This window comes from Hyperolius riggenbachi, chromosome 1, assembly GCF_040937935.1.
Source record: "Hyperolius riggenbachi isolate aHypRig1 chromosome 1, aHypRig1.pri, whole genome shotgun sequence".
NCBI lineage: Eukaryota > Metazoa > Chordata > Amphibia > Anura > Hyperoliidae > Hyperolius > Hyperolius riggenbachi.
In genome coordinates, this window is record NC_090646.1 from 672,014,057 (window position 1) to 672,039,734 (window position 25,678).

A 25,678-nucleotide genomic window follows, 5' to 3' on the forward strand; every position below is an offset into this window, starting at 1 on the left:
AGAAAATCCTAATGTGGGCAGCAGTCACCAGAATATCGTAATGTGGGCAGCAGTCACCAGAAAATCCTAATGTGGGCAGCAGTCAGTCACCAGAATATCATAATGTGGGCAGCACACACCAGAAAATCCTAATGTGGGCAGCAGTCACCAGAAAATCGCAATGTGGGCAGCAGTCACCAGAAAATCGCAATGTGGGCAACAGTCACCAGAAAATCGCAATGTGGGCAGCAGTCACCAGAAAATCCTAATGTGGGCAGCATACACCAGAAAATCGTAATGTGGGCAGCAGACACCAGAAAATCGCAATGTGGGCAGCAGACACCTGAAAATCGCAATGTGGGCAGCAGTGACCAGAAAATCGCAATGTGGGCAGCAGTGACCAGAAAATCGTAATGTGGGCAGCAGACACCTGAAAATCGTAATGTGGGCAGCAGGCACCTGAAAATCGTAATGTGGGCAGCAGTCACCAGAAAATCGTAATGTGGGCAGCAGACACCTGAAAATCGTAATGTGGGCAGCAGGCACCTGAAAATCGCAATGTGGGCAGCAGACACCTGAAAATCGTAATGTGGGCAGCAGTGACCAGAAAATCGCAATGTGGGCAGCAGTGACCAGAAAATCGTAATGTGGGCAGCAGACACCTGAAAATCGTAATGTGGGCAGCAGACACCTGAAAATCGTAATGTGGGCAGCAGACACCTGAAAATCGCAATGTGGGCAGCAGTGACCAGAAAATCGCAATGTGGGCAGCAGACACCAGAAAATCGTAATGTGGGCAGCAGACACCTGAAAATCGTAATGTGGGCAGCAGTGACCAGAAAATCGCAATGTGGGCAGCAGTGACCAGAAAATCGCAATGTGGGCAGCAGACACCAGAAAATCGTAATGCGGGCAGCAGACACCTGAAAATCGTAATGTGGGCAGCAGTGACCAGAAAATCGCAATGTGGGCAGCAGTGACCAGAAAATCGTAATGTGGGCAGCAGACACCTGAAAATCGTAATGTGGGCAGCAGACACCTGAAAATCGTAATGTGGGCAGCAGACACCTGAAAATCGCAATGTGGGCAGCAGTGACCAGAAAATCGCAATGTGGGCAGCAGACACCAGAAAATCGTAATGTGGGCAGCAGACACCTGAAAATCGTAATGTGGGCAGCAGACACCTGAAAATCGCAATGTGGGCAGCAGTGACCAGAAAATCGCAATGTGGGCAGCAGTGACCAGAAAATCGCAATGTGGGCAGCAGGGACCAGAAAATCGCAATGTGGGCAGCAGACACCAGAAAATCGTAATGTGGGCAGCAGACACCTGAAAATCGTAATGTGGGCAGCAGACACCTGAAAATCGCAATGTGGGCAGCAGTGACCAGAAAATCGCAATGTGGGCAGCAGTGACCAGAAAATCGTAATGTGGGCAGCAGTGACCAGAAAATCGTAATGTGGGCAGCAGTGACCAGAAAATCGTAATGTGGGCAGCAGACACCTGAAAATCGTAATGTGGGCAGCAGGCACCTGAAAATCGTAATGTGGGCAGCAGACACCTGAAAATCGTAATGTGGGCAGCAGACACCTGAAAATCGTAATGTGGGCAGCAGGCACCTGAAAATCGTAATGTGGGCAGCAGGCACCTGAAAATCGTAATGTGGGCAGCAGACACCTGAAAATCCCCCTGTGTGTGGGCAGCGGGCAGCAGCGGGATACATACCTTCTTCCTTGCGTTCCATCGCCGCCTTCTCGCTCTAGCGGCTGACGTCACTTCCGCTTCCGGAAGTAACGTCAGCCGCTAGAGCAAGAAGGCAGCGATGGAACGCAAGGAAGAAGGTATGTATCCCGCCGCCGCTGCCCGCTGCCCACACACATTCACTAGCTGGAGGGGAGCGCAGAGGGGAGAGCCCCGAGGTGAGGGAGAGGGGGGAACTTCCCCTCTCCCCGCCGACTGTGGGCAAGGCTTTCCCCTCATGGTGCCACCCCTCCAGCCCCCAAAAAACGGCCCCGAGCGGGCCCCAGGGGGGGGGGGGGCCGGGCCCCCCCGCGGGCGCAGGCACTGCAGGGCCTATTGCTACGTCCCTGCTAGTTGTGATACCTCCACGGCTTGCAGACAGGCCTGCTGCCACCTCCTCTCCTCCTGCTACATCCACTTCTCTGTCATCATCCTCCTCCTCCTTGGCTGAGTGGCAGTTCAACTCTACTGGTGCTGCGATCTCCTCTCCAGCTACACAGCCCCAGCTCCCCAGGGCCTATGCTGCATGCCAGGTACGACGATGTCACGCCATCTTAGACATGTCTTGCCTCAAAGCGGAGAGTCACACTGGAGCAGCTCTCCTAGCTGCTCTTAACAAACAGGTGGATCAGTTGCTGACCCTGCACCAGCTGGAGATCAGCAACGTGGTGTGTGACAACGGCAGAAATCTCATTTCGGCTTTGAATCTGGGAAAGTTGACACATGTACCCTGCATGGCACATGTGCTAAATCTAATAATTCAGAGATTTGTGTGTAAGTACCCAGGCCAGGCTTACAGGAGGTACTAAAGGTGTGTGGGCATTTCAGGCGGTGTTACACGGCCATGGCACGCTTTGCCGATATTCAGCTGAGAAACAACTTGCCAATGAGATGCTTGATTTGCAATAGCCCAACACGCTGGAATTCGACTCTCCTGATGTTCAACCGCCTGCTACAACAGGAGAAAGCCGTCAATCAGTATCTCTACAACTACAGTCAAAGGACACACTCTGGGGAGATGGGGATGTTCTGGACGAAGTACTGGACACTGCGAAATGCCTGCAGGCTCATGCGGCTGTTTGAGGAGGTGACAAACCTGGTGAGTCGCAGTGAAGGCGCCATCAGCGACTTGATCCCATATGCTTTCTTCCTGGAGCGTGCTATGCGTAGAGTGGTGGATCAAGCTGTGGAGGAGCGTGAACAGGAACAGGAACAAGAGGAAGAGTTGTAGGATCAATTCTCATCAGAACCAGATGTTTCCTCAACACCTGCGGCAGCACAGAGGGGGGAGGAGGAGGAGGAATAGTCGTGTGGGGAAGAAGAGTCAGATAAGGAAGGTGGGGTTTTTTTTTTTGGAGGAGGAGGCGGAAGAACAACCGCAGCAGGTGTCGTAGGGGGCTTGTGCTGCTCAACTTTCCCATGGTATTGTTCATAGCTGGGGGAGGTGGAGAACTTACCTGACATCACTGAGAAAGAGCAAGAGGAGATGGATAGGAAGTCTGCATCCGAATTTTTTGCAGATGGCGTCTTTCATGCTGTCCAGCCTGTTGAGGGACCCCGTATAAAAAAACTCAAGGGGAATGCACTGTACTGGGTGGCCACGCTACTAGACCCTCGGTATAAGCACAAAGTGGTGGAGATCAGGGCCGGATTTGTACCTTTTACCGCCCAAGGCCCACTGTCACCAGCCGCCCCCCTCCCCCCCCCCCAACAACCTCTCAACACCCCCAAACATGCACTCTCTTTTTCAACCTGCAAAAAGTCTTAACGTGAACCTGTGAACACACAAAAAAACTCAACCTGCAAGTGAACCCGAGGTGAGAGGGCCATGGAGGCTGCCCTATTTATGTCCTTTTAAACAATACCAGTTGCCTGGCAGCCCTGCTGATCTAATTGGCTGCAATAGTGTCTGAATAACACTAGAAACAAGCATGCAGCTAATCTTGTCAGATCTGACAATAATGTCAGAAACACCTGATCTGCTGCATGCTTGTTCAGGGTCTATGGCTAAAAGTATTAGAGGCAGAGGATCAGCAGGACAGGCAGGCAACTGGTATTGCTTAAAGGGAAATAAATATGGCAGCCTCCATATCCCTCTCACCTCTGATTCACTTTAATAAAAGCTCCTGGTTACCACTCTTCCTGCACTCCCCTTGCAGCACTGGGTCCCCAGTTTCAATCCCAGCCAGGTCACCATCTGCAATGAGTTTGTATGTTCTCACCATGTCTGTGTGGGTTTGCTCCGTGCACTCCGGATTCCTCCCACATTCCAAAAACACACAGATAAGATAATTGGCTTCCCCCTAAAAATTGGCCCTAGACTAAAATGTACATGCACTACGTGATACATACGCAGATGCGTACATTTGAATACGGCGCTGGTAGACTTGGGCGCAGGATCCAGCTGTTAAATGGCTGGTCCTGCTTCTGCACAAGTCCGGGGCGTTTTAATTACTATTCCCCCTCCAGGCCGACATGGATAGTGGGGGAATGAAATAATTCGGCTTCCAGCGATTGCTGGAGGCCGAATTATTGTGTTTTTTAAGCAACTTCGGCTCCGTCTTCTGACGGAGCCGACCTTCCTCACTGAGCGCCGCTATAGACTGATTCCCATTACAGTCTATGGCGGCGCTGGCTGCGCCCAAATCTAGCAGCGCTGAAAAGCACTGCTCCGACGCAGATATATGACTATGTATACTCTGTACAGCAATCCAAAATAATAATAATATTCAGGACCCCCCAGTAAAGATAGCCAGATGCTGCCCCCATTTTAGTATAGGTAGCCAGGTGCTACCCCCCAGTATAAGTAGTGAGGTGCTGCCCCCCTTCCTTAGTATAGGTAGTCAGGTACTGCCTCCCTTAGTATCTCAGTAAAGGTAGGCTGGTGCTACGACCCCCCCCCCCCTTCTTAGTATAGGTAGACAGATGTTGTCCCCCATTGCCCTCCCCTTTAGTATAGGTGGCTAGATGCTATCTCCCTCCCCCAATAAAATTAGCATAGGAAGCTAGATGCTAACATTAACACCCCCTCCCCATTTCCATAGTAGCCAGAGGCCATGCTGTGTCCCCCGCCAAATACATCCCCTCCCCCCTCCCCAGCAGGGCAGACAACACCAGTCCATGTCTTCTGTCCCTCTCTCCCACCCTTCCCCGATCCTCCCCCCGCACGTACCCGCAGAGTAGCAGCAGAGACTTTACCTCTCCAGGCTCCAGCGCCGAAGCTTCCTGTGTCCCGCAGCCGCTATGCGCCTCTCTCTCTTGCTGGCGATTCCCACCATGTGACTCGCCGGTAACCTACCGGCGAGTCACATGGGAGAGACGCTGGCTGGAGAAAGAAGCGCCCAGCGGCAGCGGGACACAGGAAGCTTCGGCGCTGGAGCCTGGAGAGGTAAAGTCTCTGCTGCTACTCTGCGGGTACGTGCGGGGGGAGGATCGGGGAAGGGTGGGAGAGAGGGGCGCTGAGCGAAGCTGCACAACGTTGCCCGGGGGTCACAGCAGGCTCACTGTCTCCACCAGCGTGCACCACTTCAAGCCCACATAGTGAAGGGGCGGCTGTGGACTCGCAGCGGCTCCTCTCAGGGCTGGTGACAGGTGCAGTCAACCTGTCACAACCCGCCCCTAAGACTCTGGTCTATTCTGTCGCCCTAGGAACGGGCCTTGGAGGCCTTCCCCCAAATCCGGCCCTGGTGGAGATGTTTCCAAATCATCAGAAGGCAGAAAGGATGCAGCACTTGCAGAACAAGCTGGCAACTATGCTTTACAGTGCGTTTAAGGGTGATGTCACAGCACAACGGAATAAAGGTACCACTGTCAGTAATTCTTTTCCCATGTCCATGCAGGCAAGGACAGGACGCTCTAGCGATCTCATGATGATGTCGGACATGTGGACATTCTTTAGTCCAACGTCTCGCCTTAGCTATTCCAGATCCACCCTCCACCAAAGCCTGGACTGGCAGGGCACACCCACACCCACAACCAAGATTATAAGGTCGTTGCTTGATTGTGGTCAGACCAGATTTGATCAGCTGGACAGTCACTGTTGTTCTATCATTGAGCTACCACAGCCCGGCGACCATATCGGCTTGAAAACCACCATCACCTGCACTCTCGACATGGTGCGCACCAGTCTAGCATGGCCATCACTACACAAACAGCTGTTTGCGGTGCGTTACACAGCGAGTTTGGTGTGTCAGTGCAGTACTCTAATTAAACTCCCTGACTGATGTATACACATGCAAGATATGTGAAAGCACTTTAGGCCTGCAATTTAGCATTCAATGTGATTTCTGCCCTTAAAACGCTGCTTTGAGTCAAATCCAGATTTTTCCCCGGGACTTTTGGCATGTATCCCACTCCGCCATGCCCCCCTCCAGGTGGTAGACCCCTTGAAACATCTTTTCCATCACTTTTCTGGCCAGCATAAGTGTTTCTAGTTTTCAAAGTTCGCCTCCCCATTGAAGTTTATTGCGGTTCGCGAAAGTTCGTGTGAACCAAACTTTTTGCGGAGGTTCGCGTTTGAGGTTGGCGAACCGAAAATCGGAGGTTCGAGCCATCTCTAGTAGCTGGTATAGGCAGGATTCTAAATAAGTGGAGAATGCAATTTAGACGCATCATGCAAGCTGCTTGTATATTTGATTTTAATTATCTGATTTTATTATACTGGTTGAACTCGATGGACGTATGTCTTTTATTAACCAAAATAACTATGTAACTATCTTTCATTGTTTTTGCGCATACAAGATTGTATATTTTACGACCTACAGGTCTGGTGCAATTTTTTTTATCACTAATTTTTTTACCACACACTCTCTTTCTACCTATTGTTTCTGTTCTAATCGATGCAAAGTTTGGAGCTATATATGATTATTATTATTTTTGATTCATAAAACACCAACATATTCCGTGGTGCTGTACAAAGTAAGAAACACGGGGTACATAATAATACAGTCAATATACACTAATATGCAAAATACAGAATTTGTACAAAATACAGAATTGGTATTAACAGTGACAAAAGTACTATGATGAATGCATAACAAGACACAAAAGGGTGAGAGAGCCGTGCCCTTGCCAGCTTACAATATATAGGAAGGGGGGGGGGGAGAAACAAGAGGTGGGGAAGTTTGCAATATGTATAGCTGGAGGCAGGGCCGGGCCGAGGCAGAGGCTGGAGAGGCTCCAGCCTCAGGGCGCAGTGTAGGAGGGGGCGCACAATTCATTCAGCTGTCATTCCTAATTGTGTTTGAAGCAGAAAGAAATAAGAAAAGGGGATACATAGCAGCGACTACAAGCCAGATAACTAGAGATTAAGGTGTTGGGGAGGTTGGGAGCCCTGGGGTGCCTCTTAGTCTAATAGCAATCAGTGTGTGACGCCTGGGGTGGGAGGGATGGGGAGGGGCCTCTTAGTGTAATAGCAATCAGTCTGTGACGGCTGGGGTGGGAGGGATGGAGGGGCCTCTTAGTCTAATAGCAATCAGTGTGTGATGGCTGGGGTGGGAGGGATGGAGGAGGGGCCTCTTAGTGTAATAGCAATCAGTGTGTGATGGGTGGGGTGGGAGGGATGGGGGGGGCTCTTAGTCTAATAGCAATCAGTGTGTGATGGGTGGGGTGGGAGGGATGGGGGGGGGGCTCTTAGTCTAATAGCAATCAGTGTGTGATGGCTGGGGTGGGAGGGATGGGGGAGGGGCCTCTTAGTCTAATAGCAATCAATGTGTGACGGCTGGGGTGGGAGGGATGGGGGGCGCACTTTGCTGTCTCAGCCTTGGGTGCTGAAGGACCTTGTCCTGCCTCTGGCTGGAGGCAGTGTGTTGTTAGGTTATCTAGTACAAGTGCAACTTGGCCAGAGTTCAAGTAATTCCAAAGGATAATTGTTAGTTAATACGGTTTCCTTAACATTCTTTTCTTCTTCAGCTTGGGACACAACAGACTGACCCCCAGTTCCTGCGTCCATCTGGAATCTACAGTAAGAAGCAGCCAGACCCTGAGGTCACTGGATCTGTCCGATAACAATCTGGGGGATCTGAAAAGCCCTCATTTCACTGGCCTGATGGCTGCCTTGAAAACAAGCATGATAGAGGAATTGCTGTGAGTAGATAAACCTGTTGTGGAACTATAGATGATTTAGGATGTTTGAACAGAAATCAGGAGTTTCTACTGTCTGTACTGATTAACACAGAACTAACATCTAGTGATTCTGTGTACTACTACATAAAAAAAGTAAACAAACTGAACATAACTTCCAAAGATACGTTAATAATTATTTATGGTCTGTCTATCTACATGCTTAAACTCTGTGGTACCAGACCAGTGACATCACTCTCCCACAAAGTAGTCAAGAAAGATTGTTCGGAGGACACTTACCTTCAGTCTGTACCCCTCTACATCCTATGTTTTACTTCTGTTAAATTATCTTTACTACAAGGTAGTAAAACAAGCACCCTTTTATACTTATGAAGCAACCACCAAGAGGAGATACCAACAAGTGTCATTTTTTTTTATTTGCATGTCTAATAATTATGATTAACCTCTTATCTCACACTAGAGGCTTATATGCATCCAGTTTGTGTCTCATAAAAACAATCAGGATACATATATACGTCCTGTCAATCAGTAGCAGACGTGCGCACTCGCCACTCATTCAGCAGGACTTACACGTCAGTAATTGTAGAATGGGAACATGTTTTCCCTGAGCCAATTAAAACACCTGGGATTAATTGAACATGCCTCCAATCAGGAGCTATGTTCATTCATAAAAACAAAAATAAAGGTTTCTTGTAAAAAAATTAATCAAACATTTCCTGGTAACCAGGATAGTGCATAGCGCCATCTTGTGGCCAAAAAGTAAAATTATAAAAATACATTTAAACATTTAAATATGAATTTTCATTAAGGTATTAACTCCTTGTAAACCCCCTCCCGTAGTTACCGAAATAAAACACTTTTTACAAATAAGGGCTTGTAATTATTGATCGGGTACAAAAAAAAAAAAAAAAAGACACAAAACAGAACAAAAATACACCTTCATTTCTAAATAATATATTGATTCCATACATTGTACTAAGGACATAATTTAAGTGTTATAATAACCGGGACAAATGGGCAAATAAAATGTGTGGGTTTTATCTATAGTAGCATTGTTTATTTTAAAACTATAGGGGGATGAAATTGTATAAATAATGTATTTTTCATTTATTCCCTTGTTTTTCCCTTTAAAATGCATAGAAAATAAAGTAATTACTGAAAACAAGTATCACTCCCAAAAAGCCTAATTTGTGTCAAAACAAAACAAGATATAGATCATTTAGGTGTGAAAAGTAGTAAAAAAGTTATTGGGAAATGAATGGGTGGACCACTGAAATGTGAAAATAGTTTCCGTCTTTCAAGCAAACCTGAAGTGAAAATACACTTATGAGATAATGAATTGTATGTATAGAACATCTAAGAAATAAAACATTAGTAGCAAAGAAAAAACTCTCATGGCGTTTTCCAGTAACTTCAGTTGTTATCTATGCAGAAGAGATTCTGTGAGCTATTCCACCCAAGTTGAGTCGAATACAGTGCTGTTTTCTGAAGCACTTAAGTTGTCTCTCACTGTTTATTGGCTGTTTGAGAGCATGCATTAAATAGAGGTGTGAGAAAAAATGGGTGCGGGGGTGATAACGATAATTTTAAAGTAGGTGCAAAGTGAAGCCGAAAAGATGAAAACAAAAATATATTTACTTTAAAAACTGTTTCATAATTCAAAAATACAGCTTAATCTAACCATAATCCCCTACAGAACCCTCCCCTGGTGATACCTAACCATAAAACTCCCCCTGGTGGTGCCTAACCCTTAGACCTCCCATTGTGGAGCCTAACCAAGACCCCCCATTGTGGAGCCCAACCCTAAGATCTTCCCCCTTGTGGTGCCTAACCCTAAGACCCCCTCTGGTGGTGCCTAACCCTAAAACTCCCCTTGGTGGTACCTAACCCTAAGACCCCTCATTGTGGTGCCTAACCCTAAGACCCCCTCTGGTGGTGCCTAACCCTAAATCTCCCCTGGTAGTGCCTAACCCTAAGACCCCCCCCATTGTGGTGCCTAACCCTAAGACCCCCTCCCTGCTGGTGCCTAACCCTAAATCTCCCCTGGTGGTGCCTAACCCTAAGACCCCCCATTGTGGTGCCTAACCCTAAGACCCCCCTCCCTGGTGGTGCCTAACCCTAAATCTCCCCTGGTCGTGCCTAACCCTAAGATCCCCCCATTGTGGTGCCTAACCCTAAGAGCCCCCTCCCTGGTGGTGCCTAACCCTTAGATCCCCCTGGCGGTGCCTAACCCTAAGACCCCCCCTGGTGGTGCCTAACCCTAAAACTCCCCCTGGTGGTACCTAACCCTAAGACCCCCCATTGTGGTGCTTAACCCTAAGACCCCCTCTGGTGGTGCCTAACCCTAAATCTCCCCTGGTAGTGCCTAACCTTAAGACCCCCCATTGTGGTGCCTAACCCTAAGACCCCCCTCCCTGGTGGTGCCTAACCCTAAATCTCCCCTGGTGGTGCCTAACCCTAAGACCCCCCATTGTGGTGCCTAACCCTAAGACCACCCTCCCTGGTGGTGCCTAACCCTAAATCTCCCCTGGTGGTGCCTAACCCTAAGACCCCCCATTGTGGTGCCCAACCCTAAGACCCCCCTTCCTGGTGGTGCCTAACCCTTAGATCCCCCTGGCGGTGCCTAACCCTAAGACCCCCCCTGGTGGTGCATAACCCTAAGTCCCCCATTGTGGATCCTAACCCTAAGACCCCGGGGGTGGGGGGGTGGTGCCTAACATTAAAATATAATATTGCAAGTTCCAAAACGATAACCTATTTCAAAAACTTAAATGTTCTTGTGTTGAAAACGATATTTATCAGGTGCCCAAATTTCCTGCTTCCGTTTGAGATAAGGTTTTACTGCAGGAGAGTTCAAAGGGTTATGATTTCTGCTTTGTTTTACAGCTTAAAAGACAGAGTGTGGTTTATAACCTGCAAATATGACAGAATGATGCAATGTAAAAAAAGCTATTTAACTGAAAATAAAAATATTAGACTCTTTTCTTTGCTACTAATGTTTTATTTGATATCCATGTTACGCATACAATTCATTATAACATAAGTTTGTTTTTGTTTTTTTGCTTCAGGTTTGCTTTAAGATAAAAACAACTTGCGTGCTTTTTTAAGTTTGAAGTCTAATAAATAACTTTGGACATTTGTAGTTGTCATTAGCAGACTCACCAGAAGTGTGTGAACTATTTTTTTTTATTTATAACAAATGGAATTATCATTCACAAAATGTACAGTATATCATAAATGATCTCCCCTTACTTCTCACCTTGACCCTTATTCAACTAACTTTATTTCCAAAGTTTTCTCTTAGGAGATAACTTCTCATCTTTCGTTTAAAATAACTTTTCAGTACTCTCCAATTGAAAAAGTACCAAAAAGTAGGTGAAAAGTACTGTCAAAATTATTTCTGAGTATTTTCTTGCTGGCTGGGGCTTAAAAGGCATTTTATTGACAAGGTGTAAAAATATCACGCAGGAGAAAACTCAGGAGAAAAAGTTAATTGCATATGGGCCCTTATCTATAACATACCGGTAAGTGTTCATCATTTAACAAGGCAAAAAAAAAGTTCCTGATTAATTTGACGACAAAATTACTTTTCTTGCTACAGTTTAGTAAGGCGAGATAGCTTATGAGTTAAGTTTTGTGAATCAACCATGTTGTATAGGCAAAACAGAAAACATTAGCTGAAAAGATATATAACATCTAGCAAGACAAATGAATGTGTATGGAGGAAAGGAGATTTTTCCGTCTATTTAGACAGGGGACCTTCAGAGAACGAGTGGTTATGATGTGAAATATCTCACCACAGGAAGCATTTAGGGCAAAGAATTTTTTTTAAGTTTAAAATGAATTTTATATTTTCCTTACTTTGAAGGGCATCCACACAGACCCGGATTTCTGCAAAGGCCACAAAGGCCATGGCCTAGGGCGTTAAAATCAGATAAGATCAGAAGGGCGGCATGACTTGGAGAGAGAAGAGGTCATATGTCAAAGTAAATCATCTCCCCTGTTCCCGCAGCGCAGCCAGCCAGTGCCCTGCTCTGCACTAATAGATGAATTCCAGAGTTCCCCAATCCCTGCACCTCTCACTTCCTGATGTGTTATAACAATCAGGATCAATCATAACTGTCACCTGATGATTCAATTATCTATATGATCGACATACAGTACAAGTGTATGTGAGAAATACCAGGGATTTACATTACAAAGCAGATAAAACTAAGTTCCGCTGAGTTCTAATTCAGGCATTCAAAAACATTTCTGCTAGTTTCTTTGCCTTCTTTTTTACAGCTGTGACACTGACCCCAGCAGTTGTAAATTACACTTTCTTATCTAGGCCTAATTTATTGCTTTTTTTTTTCTTCCTAGCCAGTGATCTCGTCTCTGCTTAAAGGGAACCTTAACTGAACGGGGGGTAAAGAGTTTTACTTACCTGGGGCTATTACCTGCCCCCTGCAGCAGTCCTGTGCCCTCGGCGCCGCTCTGGAATCCTCTGGTCCCCCGCTGTCACTTAGTTTCGTTTTTGACGACTCACCAGTCGCCGGCCGCCATGCGTATTATTGGACGCATTCACCAATGCAATTAGCGCTATTGCGGACCGCAACGCGTACAAAAATACGCGTTGCCGCATTCCGCACGCGTAGATATGCGGCAACGCGTTGCGGTCCGCAATATCGCTAATTGCATTGGTGAATGCGTCCAATGATACGCATGGCAGCCGGCGACTGGTGAGTCGTCAAAAACGAAACTAAGTGACAGCGGGGGACCAGAGGATTCCAGAGCGGCGCCGAGGGCACAGGACTGCTGCAGGGGGCTGGTAATAGCCCCAGGTAAGTAAAACTCTTTACCCCCTGTTCAGTTAAGGTTCCCTTTAAGTTAACTCTTTCCTGACTCATTTTCTGTCCTTCAGCTCTGACCATCTATGAGAACTGCTGCAGCCTGGAATAAAAATTCTGTATGCTTCCCTTTCATGGCTAAACTGTCACTGTCACCTGAGCTGTTACTACCTCTATGCTAGTGTGTGTATGGTTTGGCATCCTGCTTTCCTGTAGCAGTGAAGCATTGCACCATCTTAGCCATCAGTGAAAGCAGAGAGTTTTGAATGAGGATGATACCATTTATTGGCTTAAAAGAAAAAGAGTAATCGTTCTGCTAATAATCCTTCTTCAGACTTTGTTCCTGTATACTGTCTATATGTTAGAGCACACCACCATATGTACATTCAGCATTCAAAAGAGACACATAGATTTTTCAGCAAATATAAACAAATGTCATTCAGTTTCTTTAAAGTGGAGCTGAACTCTTGCACAGAACAGAAGGAAAACATGCAGAGACATGCACGTATGTATTTAGAGAGCCTTTAGAATTCTTCCACATCTGTGTCTAATCACAAATTTGATATCTTCCCTGTGTTACCTGACTGCCACAGCATATAAGCTTATTTTAAAGTGCAAGATGTTAATATGTCTGCTTCCATGAAAGTAGGAATTAGACACACTGTCTATTTATTGCAGGATTTGTATCAGCTGTAAAGACATGTTTTTTCTTTAAAGGTTATTATGTTGCTGAGTATCTTTTAGAGCAGAGAGGAAGTTCTGAGTTCAGGTCCACTAATTACAACCAAACATCCAAAGTAGGTCTTGACAGGATGTTTGCTACTTACCTGTTCTCTGCTTTGGATGGGTTTCTCTCCATTGCACTGCCCTGCCACCTGCCTGTGGCTCTGACTGCAGCCAGTCGCACAGAGGACAAAGAAGCAGCGCATGCTCTGGCCACTCGCACTCCCTGTAATTTCCTGCTCCTGCCCAGATGTGCACAGCAACCGAGGCCGGTACAGTGTTATGCATTCTTGACGAGTACCGGTCATACATCAGCGTCATTTCTCAAGTATGCATTCCCAGAACACTATCGGCTGCTGTGCACATTCAAGTAGGAGCGCAAATTTCCATCGTGAGAGGACAGAGCATCCACTGATTCTTTGTTCAATGAGGGGCACAGCAGCACAACTGAAATAAGCCCATTCAAACCAGTGATCGCTAGTCAGATAGTTGGACAGAATGTTTTTTGGTGGTGGTGATGGCGGGGGTGGGGGGGTGGGGGGGGGTTGCTTGGTGACAGCAGGCCTAGGGCACTGGAAAGTACAAATCCGGCCCTGCATCCACATCTATAATTAAAAGGTACAAAATGGAGGTAGCTTGATCTAGTCAGGGAGATATTATTTTTTTTTCCAGAAGAGGTATGGAGACTGAACTGGATGGACAAAAACGTACACAACTACTGTATGTAGTCATGCAATTATTTTGGTTTTGACCAGTTACAATTTTTTTTTTCATTATTTTTCTTATATAGCTTTAGAAGGAATAAATTGACAGTTATTCCAGTCACTGTCTTGAAAATGAAATATTATCCAGTTCCTGCAAAACAGATGTTTTAAAATGATCTGTTTTGCAGGAGAGATGATGGCAATACAACCACGGGAGCTGCAGGTCAGGGGGTGTGCGTATACACGTGAATGTGCGTGTACATACATCCATGCCCACGGCCACTTTCTGCTGCCATTGGGCTGGTGGGCTGTGGTTGAACAACCAGTTAAAAGAGGTTTGGATGCTTTCCTTGCACTGAAGGACATGTGTGGCTGTAATTAGTTAATTCCCAGCAGAGTTGATCCAGGGATTTTATTTGGCTGCCATCTGGAGTTGGCAAGGAATTTTTCCCCCTTAAAAGATACCTTAGTGCTTTTCAAAATTTTAAAGCGGGGGGACGGAGGTGGACAGGCATGTGTAAGAGGCTCTCCTCATACCCACTGCTTCCCCCCATTCTTCACTGTCCCCCTTCGTTATGTTCTTATGGCCCCCAAAGCTAGTTCTGGGTTGGGTGAGTCGTTGAGCAGTGCGCAGGCCAACTGCCTGGGTTGGCGGCTGCTATGGAGAGGAGACTGCCTGAGAGCGGAGCTGCGGCGAGGGACACATACGCTTCCAGGGGCTGGAGGAAGCCTCTGGGGAGTAATTTTTTTAATTGCCGGATGTATCCTTAAATGCTGCATAATGGGCAGGTGAAAGTTCCGAAAAGTCTCCAAAGCTCCTCTTCAGGTGATCCGAGGAACTGCAGACTTTCCAGTACAAAGAGAGACACCTGCTGGTGGACAGCAGAAGTCCATACAAAGTCCACAATGCTGCCACCAGCAGGAATACAAAGGCAAATATCATGACTCCATGGTAATCTTTCTGATAAGCAAGGGTGTGTGTGGTGTCAAAGAAAGTGGCAGCTTGGCCCCTTGACACTCACAATGTCCCAGGCACCTGCCTACTGTAGGCTGCCTTGTACGAGGATCCTGCTCTGGGGGGAAGGACATATGCCTAGGCAACAAGCTCTCGAAAAGCACCATTTCTGCTTTTTAACAACCATTTATTTATTTATTGTATGTAAGAGCCAACATATTACGCAGCGCTGGACATTAGTTTAGGTTACAGACAATATTTAGGGGTGACATACAGCAATATGACAATACAGGAATACAAAAAAACCAGATCACACAGCACAGTATGAGTACAAGGTAATGCTTAGTCAGTCACTGGAGGGGAGCATGGAGATTAGGCAAGTCGAGTTCACTCAGATCCTTAGGAGGTGCATGATCAGGTAGGAGACATAAGGAGGAGGACCCTGCCCAAAGGCTTACAATCTAGAGGGAGAGGTGGGGACACAAAAGGTAGGGGACCAGAGTCCAGCTGCGGGTTTAGAGCGGGGGGGGGGGGGGGGGGGAGGAGGTTGGCCAGAGTGAAAAGGTGAGCTTTGAGGGTCTTCATGAAGATGTTGAAGGAGGGGGCTGCCCTAATGGGGGGAGGTAGGGAGTTCCATAGTGTTTGAACAGCTCTTGAGAAGTCCTGGAGGCGTGCATGGGACTGGGTGATGTGAGGGACGGTAAGGCGAAGTTCATTGGAGGAGCAGAGTGAGCGGCTAGGCGTGTAACTCTAAGTAAGATCAGAAATGTAGGATGGGCAGGTTTTGTGGACAGATTTGTAGGCCATGTATGAAGAGTGTGAGTGGGCACACCATCTGTAGAGTCGGGTGCTTGATACTGTGGCATAGGCTATGCCGCAAACTGCCCCCCCCCCCCCCCCCCCCCCCCGAAACAATTGTTGGCTATTTTTGTGGACTTTATGGCTCAATAAAGAGAGTGACTTTTTGAAAAACGGTGTGCTGATATATTGGATGATCTGAGATTTGTAGGTCAGACACAGTATCTTGAATCTGATTCTGGACTGGATAGGAAGCCAGTGAGGGATTCACGGAGGGGAGCCGCCCTGGTGGAGCGATGGGAGGAATGGATAATTCTTCCTTCCGCAATTATGACGGACTGCAGCAGGGCAATTTGGGTCATAGGGAGACCAGACAGAAGGGCGTTGCAGTAGTCAAGGCGGGAAATTATGAGGGCATGGATGAGGAGTTTGGTGGTGGAAGAAGTCAGGAAAGGGCGAATCTTACAGATGTTACGAAGGTGGAAGTTGCAGGACTTTGTGAGGTTTTGGATGTGGGGAGTGAAGGAGAGTGTGGAGTCCAGGGTGACACCCAGACAGCGGGCTTGAGAGGTAGGGCGAATGGTAGTGTGGTTAACAGTGACCTGCACATCTGGGAGGTCCAGGGATGGCCGGGGTGGGAAGATCATAAATTCCATTTTGTCTAGATTTAGTTTCAGGAACCTAGCGGACATCCAGGAGGAGATGGCTGATAGACAGGAGGCGACCTTGTCCATGGTAGTGGTGGATATGTCAGGGGTGTGGAGGTAGATCTGGGTGTCATCTGCATACAGATGAAAGTTAAAACCCATGGAGGAGATAACTTTGCCAATGGAGGTTGGGTGAAGGGAGACCACTAGGGGGCCAAGGACCGAGCCTTGGTGGAATCCCATCGAGAGGTGGTTGGGGGTGGATGAAGGAGGATGTGAAGGAGTGGTTGGAGAGGTAGGATGAGAATCAGGCCAGGGCGAGGTCATGAATGCCCATGGACTGAAGGAACTGGAGGAGTAGGGGATGGTCCACCATGTCATGCAGTGTCCCAGGGATTCAGAAAATGGTGGTATATTGTATAAAAACAAACAAAAAACCGATGACCAACTAAAAGTTTTTGAGTTATATTTATACTGAGATTCTGTATATAGTCTGCTGGTTATTGACTCTTGGTGTCTCTGTGTCAGTCTGCAGGGACTCAGGATGGCAGATGAACACGCACCACTGCTGGCATCGCTGTTCAGTAGCAGACGGCTGAGGGTTCTAAATATACATAGGAACAAATTTACAGATGCCGCTGCCAGCTACATCAAAACTCTTATAATGAACATGCCCAGTCTGAAGGAAATCCGGTAAGTATAACAGAAAATACTGTAATAGGACACAGATATTTATGTGTCGTGCATGCATTTGTTTGCTGGTTCATAAGGTGGCGTAGTGGTTAGCGCTCTCGCCTTGCAGCGCTGGGTCCCCGGTTTGAATCCCAGCCAGGTCAACATCTGCAAGGAGTTTGTATGTTCTCCCCGTGTCTGTGTGGGTTTTCTCCGGGTACTCCGGTTTCCTCCCACATCCCAAAAACATACAAATAAGTTAATTGGCTTCACCCTAAAATTGTCTATAGACAATGACACATGCACTACACGATACATACATAGACATATGACTATGGCAGGGATTAGATTGTGAGCCCCTCTTAGGGACAGTTATGTAGCAAGACAATATACTCTGTACAGCGCTGCGTAATATGTCGGCGCTATATAAATACTTAAATAAATAATTAAGTTTTAAACACACACACACACACACACACACACACACACACACACACACACAAAAGGTTATGTCTCCCAATTTGATCTTTCTTGATCACTTTGGGTGACAGTTCGCTCGTCAGTCAGTCTTCAGATGTAGATGATCTGCTCATTGCCCAGCAGTTCATTCTGTCTTATGGAAAGAACATCGAGAATTCTGAGCAGGAATGGTTGGGTGGATATTATTCAAATCATGACATTGCTGAAAATGAGGTTTCAGACATTGAATAATCCCTACCTGGGATAGATTGAAATATCAGAATTTAATATACATATATGTATTTAGAAATACTCTATTTCTAGGCAGGGCCGGCGCTACCATTAAGGCAAAGGAGGCAGCTGCCCTAGGGCCACAGAACTTGTAGGGGCCCCCAGTGGCTACAAGAGGAAAAAAAAAATTCAAATCGGCCTTATAGTTTTTGAGAAAATCGATTTTAAAGTTTCAAAGGAAAAAAAAAGAAATACACATTTAAAAACCTGCCGACTTTAATGGTTAATAGCAAATCCACTTTAAATGCTAAAAACTCTAAATTTGCAGGATATGTTAAGGAGATCATTAGGAATAAGAGGAAAAAACTATTTTTCAAAAAGACCTTATAGTTTTAGAGAAAATCGATTTTAAAGTTTCGAAGGAAAAAAAGTATACTTTTAAATGCGGTAAATGTCACTTTTAGTAGCAAACCTAACGGTAGTATAATTTTACATGCATCAAACGAAAGCGCAATAAATTTCCTGACGGGGTTTCCAGGGGGTCTATACGCAGCCGCAGCGCTTTGGCCAGGGATCGCTATACAGCCGCAATATGGCTGTATGAAGATCCCTGGCATTTTTTCCTATTTTCCCAATTTTTTTTTTTATGTTTAGAGTGTGGGATTTTTTTTTTTTTTAATTATGTGGGGTCCCCCCTCCTGAAACTTTTTAACCCCTTGTCCCCCATGCAGGCTGGGATAGCCAGAATGTGGAGCTCCGACCGATTGGGACTTCACACCCTGTTATACCAGCTGCAAAAAAGGTCCCCTAATGCCGATTTTTGTTCCGGGGTATATGTTGGGGGGCCCCCCCAGGTTTATTTTGCCCTGGGGCCCCATTGTTGCTTAAACCGGCCCTGTTTCTAGGCTTTATAAATAGGAATGTATTACATTTTTTCTCACACTCATCTCATATGCTACAGTCTCCTCTATTCTAAACCTCAACACAGCCAATGATGCAGTATTTCTCTCCCTCTTCTTGTCCTACAATCTCTAATTTCCACCCCCATTGTCTCCCTTTTCCTTTCCCTTTTGCTATTTTGTCTCATCTTGTTTCTCTTCCACCGCTTTGTTCTTTTTTTGATCCTTTACTACTTTACATATTTCTCTTCATCCGTCTCCTCCATCCCCCTCTTCCTGTTCCTATACTCCCCCTTCAACTCCTTGTTCTCCTTTTTCTGTCCGTATACTCCTCTTCATACACTATAGCTCACATTCATCTTCTATATCTTTCTCCTGTACTTATTCATCAACCTCTTCCTGTTCCTATTTGACTCTACATATTTCTCTTCATCTTTCTCCTTCATCTGTTTTTTCTCCTCATAGTTCTCTTCCTCTTTCTCCTTTCTCTGTTTGTCTCCCTCGTCCTGTTCCTGTATCCACCCTTTAAAAGTGTCTGTATCTTTCTTCTCCACCTCTTCATCCTCCTCTTCCTGTTCCTATACTCCTCTTCATATTTCTTTTCTTCTTTCTCCTCCACATTTTCCTCTTCCTCTTCTTATATTCCTTTTCTCATTACTCTTCATCTTCCTCCTCAACCTTTTAATCCTCTTCCTATACTCTTCATATGTCTTTTAATATTTTCCTCCACTTTTTCACCTTCCTCTTCCTATCCTCCTTTTCATATTTCTCTTCATCTTCTACACCTCTTCATTGACCAGATAGACAATTCTCAAAATTGGTTAAAGAACAAATGCAAAAACAAATGGTCGGTGTTTTTACCATTTATAGGCCCATATGCAATTCCCTTTTTCTCCCGAGTTTTCTACTAGGAGATACATTTAATATCTTCTATTTAAATTAACTTTCCAGCACTTTTCAACTGAAAAAGTACTGAAAAGTAGGGTGGGAAGTACTATCAAAATTATGTTGGGTATTTTCATGTTTTCTGGTAGGTTAGAAGGCATTTTATTGACAAGTTTAAAAATATCACCTAGGAAAAAACTCAGGGGGAAAAGTTAATTGCATATGACCCTTATGATGCCACTGGATGTAGTGCTCATAACTTTCTCACATTTCTTTTCCAGCATCATTCTTGTATTCATTTTGTTTGGTGTTCTCCCTCTCTTTTATCTTTTCATTTTCTACGTCTCGATACTCTCAATCTGTTTTCTGCAGCCTTTGGTTTGTTAATTCCTAAGGAGCTATCTGATCCATTGTATTTTTGACATAACAGACGGGCTGACTTCAGACCAAACTCTGCTATTAAGTGGTTAAGATTTGTCACCCTAATCCGTGTCATATTAGATTGTTGTTAGAGTTGTCAGGATCAATGAATGTAAATGAAAATGTATGCAATTTGAAACTGAACCAATCCAATTTTTACAAGGTGAAATTTAGTCAATTTTCAAGTTGCATAGATTTGCCTACAAGGTATGAATAATCCTGAATCAACTCCAAATTATTTGCATGTCATTTATCATACTTATTGCGGACCCTGGTTGATCATCAGAGAGTCTTAGAATATAAGGCCCTTCATTTTGTCTTCCAGTATCAGTAGTATTTACATATCCGAGAGGACAAAAAAAGAACTCAAAGCGCTGGAGCAATCACGCCAGGAACTGCAGATTGAAATGGATTGATCATAAACCTAGAGGAAAAGGTTCTTCTACAGCTGTGAAAGGAACCAGATCACAGTTAAGGATGAAGATGAATTAAGCTGATGGCCGATATTTAGAAAGGAGAAAACCTGGCCAAAGGGAAACATAACTAAACAAGGATATTAAGAACATCATGATGATGGAATGATGTTGGTGATGATGATAATGCTAGATGGATGGTGGATGATGATGTTGGTGGTAAAGATGATGATGGATGATGGGGTGAATCAGGTGGTGGAAATGACGATGGTGTTGGTCATAATAATGGTGGGTGGATGGAGGGATGTGGGTGATGGTAGATGGATAGTAAAGCTGATGATGATAGACACTTGATGACGATGGATGTTGATATTGATAATGACGATGGATAGGTCCTGGTGACACTGATAGTGTTGGTGATGATGATACTGATGATCAGGTTGATGGTTATGCTGTTGGTCGTGATGGTGGTAAATCGATGACAGTAATTACAATGGGTAAATTACGGTGGATGATGATGATGGTGATGGTGGTGCTAGATGATGATGATAATTAGGGTGATGTAGATGATAATGAAGGTGAGAGATGATTGTGCATGATGATAGTGATTATGCAGGCAGCACAGAGGTATATGGGTGGCATGGTGGTGTAGTGCATAGCACTCTTGCCTCGTAGTGCTGGGTCCCTGGTTCCAATCTGGGCTAAGGACACTATCTGCATAGAATTTGTATGCACTTCAACATTCCAGAAACATACAGATAAGTCATCTCGTTTTTCCCAAATGGGCTCAGGCTTTGATAGAGATATGACTATGGTCGGATTAGATTGTGAGCTCCTCTGAGGACAGTCAGTGACATGACTATGTACTCTGTAATGTGCTGCAGAAGATGTCAGTGCTATATAAATACATAATAATAATATGGTAGGACATTAGGCTGACTATGGCTGAGATTAGATTGTGAGCTCCTCTGGGGACAGTCAGTGACATGACTATGTACTCTGTAGTGCTGCAGAAGATGTTAGTGCTATATAAATACATAATAATAATAATATGGCAGGACATTAGACTATAAATATGGTAGGATTAGAGTGTGAGCTCCTCTGAGGACAGTCAGTGACATGACTATGTACTCTGTAAAGTGCTGCAGAAGATGTTAGTGCTATATAAATACATAATAATAATATGGTAGGACATTAGACTGACTATGGCTGAGATTAGATTGTGAGCTCCTCTGAGGACAGTCAGTGACATGACTATGTACTCTGTAATGTGCTGCAGAAGATCTCAGTGCTATATAAATACATAATAATAATATGGTAGGACATTAGATTATGACTATGGTAGGGATTAGATTGTGAGCTCCTCTGAGGACAGTCAGTGACATGACTATGTACTCTGTAATGTGCTGCAGGAGATCTCAGTGCTATATAAATACATAATAATAATATGGTAGGACATTAGATTATGACTATGGTAGGGATTAGATTGTGAGCTCCTCTGAGGACAGTCAGTGACATGACTATGTACCCTGTAATGTGCTGCAGGAGATGTCACTGCTATATAAATACATAATACATAGAGAAAAATGCTTTGATGACGGATAATGAAATATATTTATTATATTTGGAATTAAACTTTTGATGGGCACATTTTATTGTAAAAAATGTTGTATCCTGTAAATAATGTAACATTTGTAGTAAAATAAAAAAGTTTTTAAAGTTTTTTTTTTAAAACTTTTGCCTCAATATATAACATATATGTTAATTATATACAATTTCAGGTTATTAAATGTTATTAAAAGGATAACCCCATTTTAGGCTGCAGCTATCTAGGATTTCCAGACATGGCAGATTATTGGAATTAAGCTTTCCGGTATCTATGGCAACAAGAAAGTGTTTGGTGTAAAAAGAGTTCCCTGGTTCTTATTTCTCTGCGGGTGTGACTGAAGTGAATGTTTCAGTTATGTGAGTAGACAATTTATACACAGGCAGACATGAGATTGTTGTATGGACCAATCTGTGCAGTGTGTACAATATTGTTTCTTTTCTTCCATATGTCCAGACTGCTGGAACATTTCATATATTACAGAGGCACAGACTAACCAGCAAGCTCATGGTGACCCAGAACTCATTGGAGTGTGTAAGGGACTACAATGGTCCTAAAAGCCCCCTTACTAAAATACTAAGGAAAACAAAAGTCCGCTTTCTTAAAACAGAAAGTATTTGCGATAATTCAGGTTGGCGTAAGCTCCGAGATGTCTCCCAGTGCATCACTGCTGAATATATGCAAATTAACCATTGTTACCCTTAGAAGCTAAACACACCTCCAGAACCGCTGGAATGCGGATCTGTGTCAGCTTGTAATTGTACAGAGCCATAATAATCCATATATATTCAGCAGTGATGCATTGTGGGAGAGATCTCGGAGCTCACTCCAACCTGAATTATCGCAAATTCTTTCTGTTTTAAGAAAGCAAATATATTACAGAGAAACAGAACTCCATATGTCTTGTCCCACTTATATTGGAAACTTTGTATAAATATAATCCCATAACTGCTCTCTCCTTTCCTTCAAGGACTTACTAATAACTTCATTATTGATAACCTCTATGCATGACTGTAAGACTTCTCTAGGGTTGCTGCCAGTCTGTGGAAATCAGAGTCACCACTGCGGGTTCCAGGCTCAAGTAAGATCTTCATTGTGTTGGGTCGGGCTGAATAGTTTTAAAGGGAACCTAAACTGAGAAGGATTTGGATTTTTCCTTTTAAAATAATACCAGTTGCCTGACTCTCCTGCTGATCCTGTGTCTCTAATACTTTTAGCCACAGACCCTGAACGAGAATGCAGATCAGGTGCTCTGACTGAAGACAGACTGGATTAGCTGCACGCCTGTTTCAGGTGTGTGATTAACCGGTTCAGCACCGCAGTACGAAAATCTCATGCATCCGAGCAACGTTCACCTCCCATTCATTCGCCTATAACTTTATTGCTACTTATCACAATGAATTGATCTATATCTTGTTTTTTCTGCCACTAATTAGGCTTTCTTTGGGTAGTACATTTTGCTAAGAATTATTTTTTTCTAAATCTATTTTAACAGGAAGATTAAGAAAGAAATGAGAAAAATTCTTATTTCTCAGTTTTTGGCCATTATAGTTTGAAATTAATATACGCTACCGTAATTAAAACTCATGTATTTTATTTGCCCATCTGTCTCGGTTATTACACCGTGTAAACGATGTCCCTATCACAATTTATGGTGCCGATATTTCATTTAGAAATAAAGGTGCATTTTTTTCAATTTGCGTCCATCACTATTTATAAGCTTATAATTTTTAAATAATATAATAACATATTCTCTTGACGTGCATATTTAAAAAGTTCAGACCCTTGGGTAACTACTTATGTTGTTTTTCAGAAAAAGAAAAAAACAGATTAAGGGGCGCTATATGTGAAAAAATACCCAAATAGCGGGATAGAGGGATGTAGAGTATTTCCTGCTGCTGCCTTATATTGTGGGGGTACCTCCTTCCCCCACTAAACAAAATGAATCAATCTAAAAACTAAATAAGGAGCGCAAGATATAAGTTAAAAGTTTCCTGTTTTATTATCAATAAAAAAAGTATATATGTATATATCAGTACATTCGCTGTTACATATGCTCCCACAGGTCTGCAAGCAAATAAACAGATGTGTTACACATATACATAACATTCCACCATGCACTCATTGGGATTCATACACATCTATTACACACCCTCTGGTGACCCTTTTAGGGGGAAGAAAAAATACATGCGTATAAAAATATAAAAAATCTCCTTAAAAAACCTTAAAAAAAGGAAAAATGCATAAATTTGTAGTTGCACTTCCAAAACAAGAACCACAATGCAACCAATTCCTATGAGGGTCCTCAAAAAGATCTCCCCGTGCACAGGGACTTATTAGCTGATGTGCCTCCCGTGGTGATCTCACACTGTATTGCAATAGAGTTCCTCCGTACAGGTCAATGGCCACAACAAACCTCTGAGGACAAAGGATTTCCTGCAGTATAAACCTCAAAAGCGGTATGATCCACCCTACAGTTACTCACTTATCCCCCAGTGGTTTCTCTCCACAGGATCCAAAGGATGTCTGCACAGGGATCTGACGGAGTATCGTAGCGTCTCCTCGTTCGCATATGCCGCTCGCAACACTTGCGGCTATGCCACGGACCTCCACGTGTCAGCTGATTCGGAGTCTGACGTCACTTCCGTGCGCTCCGGCTCCTTTTACTTCCTGTGCTTCTGCGCTCCAGCTGGCTGCGTTCTTCTTAGTACAATGTTTTCTTCCGCACACCACACTAAGTCACAGATAGTTGTAAGTAGATTTCAAACAGCAAGATTCCAGTTGATTAAAGGGGCGCCCCACTCAATCAGTCATCGACATGTTTCGACATCTACGGATGTCTTTCTCAAGATGTTTGGATGTTGTTTTTGTTTTTTTTAATTGTATTTTTTATTTTTATTTTTAATAAAAAAAAGTGTATGTGGGTAATTTTTGGTGTGGGAGGGAAACTGTTAATTTCAAATGTAAAATAATATTTTTTTTTTATTAAAAATGTATGTTGGTGCAGTTTACTATTTGGCCACAAGATGGCCACAGTGAAAAAAGTCCTGGATGCGAACGATCTCGCATCCAGGAACTAAAATGCTGGGGAGATGTTTCCTGGGGGCAGAAATACCGCGCTCTCTGGAGAGAAAGCGTCGGTATTTCTGCGGGGAAGTTAGATCAGTGAATGGGAATTATATTCCCATTCACTGATCGGGGGGCTAGCGGCGGGCAGCGGGAGCGTGCGCGGGGGCGCGCCCGATCGCGCGCACCAGTCGGCGGCAGCAGCAGTGCCTATCTGGACGAGGAAGCTCGTCCAGATAGGCCGAACTGGTTAAGCCACTACTGCAGCCAAAGAGATCAGCAGGACTGCCAGGCAACCGGTATTGTTTAAAAGGAAAACAACTTTAACTTCTACACCTTGTTTACTTTCTGTGGATCTCAGTATCATATGTGTCTTTACTGGTTATGGAGATAGATCTCTCTTTGTCCCTGTGATGGATACAGATGGAATTGGTTCCCTCTTGCTGGCTACTGGTGAATTAGTTTCTGTCACTTGTCCTTTCTTTACAGTATCTTTCATTTAGTATTCATTTTTGATTGGGTTCTTGTTCTGGTAGGCATCAAGGATTAAACAGTTAAAAGGGGGTGAGAC

General features: G+C 44.5%; 1 protein-coding gene across 2 annotated transcripts in view; it reads left to right on the forward strand.

The window, feature by feature from the left end:
- The window catches only part of LOC137532512 (NACHT, LRR and PYD domains-containing protein 12-like), a 124,298-nt gene extending 102,222 nt beyond the window's left edge, over positions 1-22,076 (forward strand). For both annotated transcript variants that reach the window (XM_068253087.1, XM_068253097.1), the window contains 3 exons: positions 7,630-7,803; positions 16,985-17,149; positions 20,348-22,076. In XM_068253087.1, coding sequence (XP_068109188.1) covers positions 7,630-7,803; positions 16,985-17,149; positions 20,348-20,438 — 430 coding nt within the window. In that variant the 3' untranslated portion in view covers positions 20,439-22,076. The remainder of the gene's footprint in view (positions 1-7,629; positions 7,804-16,984; positions 17,150-20,347) is intronic.
- Positions 22,077-25,678: the final 3,602 nt, after the last annotated feature.